The sequence below is a fragment of the Nansenia antarctica genome (genome assembly GCF_963989245.1).
Source record: "Nansenia antarctica genome assembly, chromosome: 3".
In the NCBI taxonomy this organism is placed as follows: Eukaryota; Metazoa; Chordata; class Actinopteri; order Argentiniformes; family Microstomatidae; genus Nansenia; species Nansenia antarctica.
Window position 1 is genome coordinate 56,401,628 of NC_137688.1, and position 7,500 is coordinate 56,409,127.

A 7,500-nucleotide genomic window follows, 5' to 3' on the forward strand; every position below is an offset into this window, starting at 1 on the left:
ATCGGAAACAGTCTTTTTTTATCTGACATAACAGGTTCATATTTACCAATTCCATATGTTGGTTTAGAGGGAATCATGCGTGTAGGAGAAAAACTAAATTATAAAGAAATTAGTGCAGGTGAAAAAGTTGCATTGGTTACACCAAGTAGGTACCGGTAAGTAGAATCCGGGGGGTAAATAATTGGGTATCAAATGAACCAGTTGAAGCAGAGATCTGTAGGAAAGAGTTTGGGTGGGACTCTGATAAATAGAGATAAGAAACCTGGTCAGTTTTGTGTTATCCATACAGATGAATGCAAAACACACCATGCATGCCGAGAAGAAAGGAGATCTCAGAGGACATCAGGAAGAGGTTAGTGAGAGCACATCAGTCTGCGGAAGGCTATATAAGATTTGAACTCCTGTAGTCCAGTGAGGCAAATCATTAACAAATGGAGAGCATTTAACATGACAGCAACTTGGCCTAGAAGTGGACACCCTTCCAAAATATCCCCAAGAGCCACAAGAAAAATAACAAATCAGGTAAAAACCAACCCAAACATAATATTTAGAGATTTGCAGACCTCCCTTGCTGCATCTCAGGTAACTGTGCATGCTTCAACAATAAGAAGAACACTGAATCAAAATGGCATTCGTGGGAGGGTTGCTAGGAAGAAGCCTCTGCTGTTAAAAAATAACCAAACTGCCCTTCTTAACTTTGCTGGAGACCATCTGGACATGCCTGAAGGTTTCTGGAAGTCCATTCTCTGGACAGATGTCCAAAATCGACCTTTTTGGTCACAATCAAATCCACTATGTTTGGCGAAAACCCAACACTGCCTACCACCAAAAGAACCGTAACCCAACAGTCAAGCATGGTGGTGGGAATGTCATGATCTGGGGCTGCTTTTCCTCCTCTGGACCTGGCCGACTCCACATCATTAAGGAAACCATGAATTTTGTGGTATAGCAGGATATTTTTGAACAGAACTTCAAGCCATCAGTCAAGGAGCTAAAGCTGGGCTGAAAATAAGACATGGCTTTCAACAAGACAACGACCCAAAGCATTCAAACAAATCTACCAAAGAATGGCTCAGGATAAAGAAGATTTGTGTTTTGGATTGGCCAAGTCAAATTCTGACCTAAATCCAATTGAGATGCTGTGGCAGGACCTGAAGCGGGCAGTTCATGCCAGACACCCCTCAAACCTCACTCAACTGGCTCACTTCTGTAAGGAGGAGTGGGCAAAAATATGTCAAAACAGATGTCAGAGACATGTTAGTGGCTATACGAGACGTTATCGCTGCTAATGGAGGTGCCACAAGCTATAATTAAGTTTTCCTACTACACGCATGATTCCCTCTAAACCAACATATGGAATTGGTAAATATAAACATGTTATGTCAGATAAAAAAGACTGGTTCTGATTAAATAAAGATTTCATGGTAAAAAATAATAATCTATGATTGCACAAGGGGTTCACATACTTTCAAGCAGCACTGTATCATGTCACCTAATGGCATGGTTAACCACAGAGTGTGAATGTTGACATCAGACGTATAACTGTGTGTGTGTGTGTGTGTGTGTGTGTGTGTGTGTGTGTGGGTGTGTGTGTGTGTGTTACCTGTGTGTGTATTTAGCAGTGCTGGGCCAAAAAAAGACAGACCAAATAAGCAAGAAAACCTGCATACAGAATCTGCTGGTCCCAGGTGCTCTATTCCACTGAAAACCAACATTTCGTCCAACAGAAATGTTGTCTTGTGGTGGAATATAGCACTTCGGAACAGCAGATTCCTGTGTGCAGGCGTTTATTCGTGATTGGTTCCCTACCTCTGCCCATGTACTCAGTGACGATGTAGATGGGCTCCTCAGACACCACGGCGTACAGCTGCACCAGCTTGTCATGACGGAGCTTCTTCATGATCTGCGCCTCCTCCAGGAAGGACTCTGGGGACATGGTGCCAGGCTTCAGCGTCTTCACCGCTACCTTAGTGGTGCCGTTCCACGTCCCTGTCGTCCACAAGCAGACTGGCATCAGTACGGCTACAGTACCACAATCTTCTCAGAAACATATCACATATGTGACAGCAGTTGGTGAAAGTGGGGAACAAGTCAGCGACCAATCAAAATGTTTGGACTTTTATTCAGAAAAATGTCAATACATTTGAACGTTGTTGAAAATCAATGACACACTCGCTGGTCAAGCCAAAATATTGCAATGCAATGGGTTCGGTTAGTAATCCCCACTACTCTACACTAACTAGGTAACTATTGTGGAAATTAGTCACCGAATCCATTGCATTGCACTATTTTGGCATGGCTTGAAATTGATTTAAATGTTTCTGAATAAAAGACAAAACATTTGGTCGATTGCTGACTCATGCCCACGTTCACCAGCTGCTGTCACATATCACAAAGCAAGACTTGACATGTTTGTAGAAGTCCATAAGTATGGTTACATGCAATCTATTTAAACCAAACAAACAAGAAAACATGGGGCAAGTCTTACTTTGAAGTGATGACGATAATAACACACTTTCACAGAGAGATATGAATGTCTGCTTGCCTTTAACTCACTTGCTAAAAGGTTGTCCTGAAGGACAACTAAATGTGCACAAGATTAACAGTGACCTTTAATGACCATTTGTAATGGCTTTAAAAGCCAAGAGAGAGAGAAGGGATCTGGTGTGGGTTTTAAAACCCCCCACAATATACCAACACGGTAGAGGATAATCCATTGTAGGATGATTAACAAAAGCAATAGCCCTATAAGCCCCACTCAGGCCCTGTGCCAGTTACTGTCGCTGCCACAGAGTGGTTAGACTCTGTTCCGTTGCTACATCCTGAGGCTATTGTGTCAATGAACAGAGAACACACTGTGAAACAACATCGATCTTTGAAATCAGGTCTCTCTCTCTCTCTACTGGTTCAGTTATCTCGTTGTGTGTCATAAATGCAGAAATACTGTATCAGCACTGCAGTGACCTAAAGGCAAGACAGACCTCCAGGTGTTGACATTCGGGCTACACATGCAATTCTACAGCGGTGTGTTTGGAGGTTTAATTTAAGTGCGCATTCGTACATCTTGGGAGAGCAGGCTTGATAAGATACAGCTGTGCTGCGCCATTTTGGGGCATCCTGCTGAGCGGTGACTGTGCTGAGGTCACCCGCTGGGCTCTGAGCTAATGGAACCCCAGGGGACTGGGTGTCACAGACAGGGCGTGCTGGGACAGCTCCAACCCCAAAACTGTCCAATAGTTACAACACAACAGGACACACCCCAGGGTTAAGACTCTGGATTAACCAGCAGTCAATGTAGCCAGTTCTACACCGGGTACATTAGGAGTAGTGGAATTATGCAGCTAATTAACTTGAGGCTATTGTTTTAATTCTTACTTCAAATAAATGAATAAATCAAAAAATCAGGGTATCCTGCACAAATATTATTATGAATTTGCTGAATAGATAGAATATATATATTTAAATAATGTAAGTTATCATAGCTTTTTCCCAGAAACCCCCCACAGAAATAATTTTTTTTGTCTTACCACACCACACATCAGCAAAACATCCCGCCCCCAGCTTTACTTCCAACTCTAGTGAGTCTCTCTCCACTTCCCAGGCATCGTGAGTCAGGCCCATAGTATCAGGGGTGTAGTTTACACACACGCCCGTTAAATTAAAGCACAAACCATCCGCACTCTCTACAGGGGAGGGAACACACGGCAAGGCACACAGGGTTAACTACTAGGGAGTGGAACATGCAAGAGGAGGATGGAAGGCAGCCATCTTGTTCCGAGAGAGCAGAGTTTCCTGACATGTTTGAATTCCCCCTGGATATGATTTAGGGAGGATCACAAACCAAACGTATGTCCAGAGAGACGACAAATTTGTTACCCAGAGAGACTACAAATTCTTTTCCCCAATTATTTTCGGTATCTTCGTCTTCCTCCAGCCAGTCTGAGGTGACTTGTGGAAGAGACTTGTGTTTGTGTGTCTGTTCTCTGTCTCATGTCTCTGCTCGCTCAGTGTGGCCCCTTCCATGCAGCCTCTGGTTGGACGTTACGGAGGCGAGTCTGCCCGTACCAATCCAGACCTCCCCAAACTGCCCATTTCCCAGACGCTTGATGAGCGACAGCGACTCCCGCGGGATCTCCCACACGTCTTTGGTTTTGACAGAGAGGTCGGTGAGACGGGGCATCCCTTTGTGGCAGGGCACCACCAAGCGACAGCATAGCCCCGCAGCCCGCTCTGCACACAGGCACAAGAAGCGAGCACACACACACACGCACACGCACACGCACACACACACAACACATACACAGAGTGAGATAGAGAAGGAGAAAAGGGTTGAAAGAAAGCTGTTTCCAAAGCATCCTGAAGAGAGAAGCAGCAGTGAAAGCTCCCAAAGCAGGACAGGTCCGTAGAACGTTGAGTGCAGGTAAGTGCCTACCAATCTGTCCCTCTGTAGGGACCGGACATGGACTGTCGCCAGGCCACAAGGTCAATCACTAATCTGTCTAATGCACTTCTACTGATCGTCAAATCAAATCAAATCAGACAAAGTGCTGCTCCAGCCTCTCCCTCTAAGTCTCAACAGAACACAGGGATTCTGGTAATGACAAACAGGCACTAATCAAAAGACGTTGCTTACAGTTCCACCATGTTTATTTTTTACATAAACCAAATCAACGGTGGCCTGGGGTGGTCCAGTGGTCTAGCACCACGGTCCACAGTGCACACATAATGTCCATGTCGGCATGGTTTCGAATCTGGCCCATGCCCTGCTGACATGCCCTTTCTCCCTTACTTTCCTGTCTGTCTTCACATCTGTCCAATAAAATGAAAAATATGAGTGGGAATGCTACTTTTTTAAGTAACTTAAAAAAATATCTATGTTGTTCAGGTTGCTGCCTGTTAAAACAGTAAATGCACTGTTGTTTTTCTTTTGAGGCTGTGTTAACTGTTAAAAAGACCTGATGGGGAAAAGACAGGTCTGTGATAGCCCTGCAATAGTAGTTAATGGTTTACTTTAGGCTAACGGCATGTGTGGGGACCCCCCCAGTACCTTTTACGATAATGACCGTAATTGCTTAGAGATAGCCGGGGCTGTCAATCACTCCAGAAGGAAATGTATGTACAAAGACATAACACGTATAGACAAGCCCCCCGCGTTTAACGCACCACGCCACTGTGCATTAACGGCTCTGACCGCTCATGCGAACCACGTGTCGCGAAGAGTGCTCTAGTGCTCAGCCAGGTTTCTACCGCGTCCGACAGCTGTGGACAGATCGCTCTGAACGATTAGCCCGCCATTACATCAGCGAGGGGACAACGTTTCTGCACGTCCCTCCATGCTGACATTTAACGGCCACCCCCCCCCCCGGTCAGGGGAATGGCCCCCCCCTCCCCACACCTCTGATAAGACTGTGGGGGTGTTTGCTCAGGGGCAGTAAAGGGGCGATAAAGGCCCCTGTCTCTCCAGAGGGGAGGGTTCAGGCCTCTGCCATTAAAGCCCATCTGGGACTGTGCTGCCTCTCTGCTCTGGCCAGGCGTCGATACTGTACTTTATGTCTCACAACCACCGCCATAAAAACCTGGCGATACAGCCCTGTGTGATTGTTGTGTGACTACCCCTGGTCGATGTGTCGATGTGGAAAAAAAAAAAATCAAATCAAGTCAGAGATGGGGTGAAAGCAATAGGCAGAGGAAGCACAAGCCCTGAAAAACAATAGCATTCAAGGTCATTTGAAGAGGTGTGTTATGAACTTTCTATGTCATCTGGGAGTGGCGATAAAGGCCAAGGAAAAGGGATGGTTAATACACTGTGGCACACACACACACACACACACACACTCACTGACAGAAAATCATGTTCATTTTTCAATATCCAATATGTCAATGTGCTAACTGGAGCATGTCAAGAAGAATATTATCATCCTACTCATGGACATGGAGAGAGATTGAGGGGGGAGAGATGGTGTGAGAGAGAGGCAGAGAGATAAAGAGAAATGAAAGACAGACACACAAACAACGTCATCATTAAAGCTGCCTGCTATCACATCAGAGTAATGTTCAAACTCCCCTCATGGTCTCCTGAGAACATATCTTGGACAACTGGAACACTCAATACCGCGGTCCTGGAGACCGTACCGGGCATAACCGGTTCATGACTCATGACTCATGAATCTGTATGAGGTCTCTATGAGGTCATACTAACAAACACACACACACACACACACACACACACACACACACACACACACACACATACTGTAACTAGGGTCTCATTTTCATAACACAAAAAAGTTATTATATTGTAACTGTGAGCGTCACTGTGTATTTTGTGCATTTCAAAATGGCCCTACCGGTCTAAATAGAATGCATGCAGTGTAACAGTGTCAACTAAGTGTAATGCACTGGACAATGGATCAATTCAAGGAAATGGACACCAGAGAGACGATAAGGCTGATGCATCAGCGTCTTTGAGCCTCGGAAAAGCGCTATATAAATGTAATGAATTATTATTATCTACATGGGAGTTCAAATCATCTGCAACGTCACGGTCCCAAGTCTCCACTGTGACTATTATGCCACCCTTCATTAAAGCTGGTGCGAACTCTGGTGCGCGTTTTTTTTACAGTGTGTCACATTACAGGCATACAGTACACGTTATATACCGTTAATATACTGGAAGTATTTCCAATCGTAAATGCCGAGGTTGTGCCGGTCGAGGTCGGTTCTCACGCACCTGAGTAGTGCTGCACCAGCTGCTGCAGGGTCTCGAACTGAGCTCTTGTGGTGATGTAATACCCCCCGTTGTCCAGCTTGCGGATCTTATAATGCTTGACGTGGTCTCCTTTCACGTCATCCCAGTCTCGTATGGACAAGGAGAAGGCACCTAGAGGACAGGATACGCAGGACAGATGGGGGGGGGGGGCCGGGTCATCGGAAAAATACTGCGTTAATAACTTACCTTGTGCATTAACGTCAAAGTGGTCTTAGGAAAGACTTGGTAACGCAAACAGATACAGAAATACAGGTCGTGTTCGGACATCCTCACTAATATACTACAGAATGAAGACATGTATCGTCATGCACATTGCAACTATTGGGGCCGTAGTCATGCTAGCTCTATGTACTCTGTCACATACACACTGTGTCTGACTGATGTCCTGACTGACAGACGCTTGCGGGGGCGTGTCTGTTGTCCCCGGTTACCTTTTGTGGTTTCGCTCTCCCGGATGAGATAGGTGCCACGGGGGTTACCGGTGGACAGGAGCTGCCTCTCTGCGTCCTTCCGCCCCAGTTTCCCAAAGTACCAGCTAGAAAGAGGGGGGGGGGGGGGGGGTTGACATAGGGATGACAACAACAATTACAACATTTACTAGGAGGCCATTTTATGAGCCAATCCGTCACGGTTGCTTTGGGAGCTAGATCCCTGTCATGTGTAGTCTATAGGGGTGTTTGAGTTTGAATGTATCATGTGACGCACCCGTGAAACACTGGGATTGATTGGGA

General features: G+C 45.7%; 1 protein-coding gene across 3 annotated transcripts in view; it reads right to left on the reverse strand.

Moving 5' to 3' along the window:
• fynb (FYN proto-oncogene, Src family tyrosine kinase b) overlaps positions 1–7,500 on the reverse strand; it is a gene marked incomplete at both ends in the record, with an annotated part of 17,674 nt that overhangs the window by 2,806 nt on the left and 7,368 nt on the right. Inside the window, 4 exons of one of the 3 annotated variants that reach the window (XM_080527707.1) lie at positions 1,810–1,989; positions 3,528–3,683; positions 6,731–6,880; positions 7,201–7,304. In XM_080527707.1, the coding sequence (XP_080383833.1) occupies positions 1,810–1,989; positions 3,528–3,683; positions 6,731–6,880; positions 7,201–7,304 (590 nt within the window). Of the gene's footprint in view, positions 1–1,809; positions 1,990–3,527; positions 3,684–4,065; positions 4,231–6,730; positions 6,881–7,200; positions 7,305–7,500 lie in introns of all 3 variants that reach the window. The other 2 variants (XM_080527706.1, XM_080527708.1) reach the window with 2 other exon arrangements.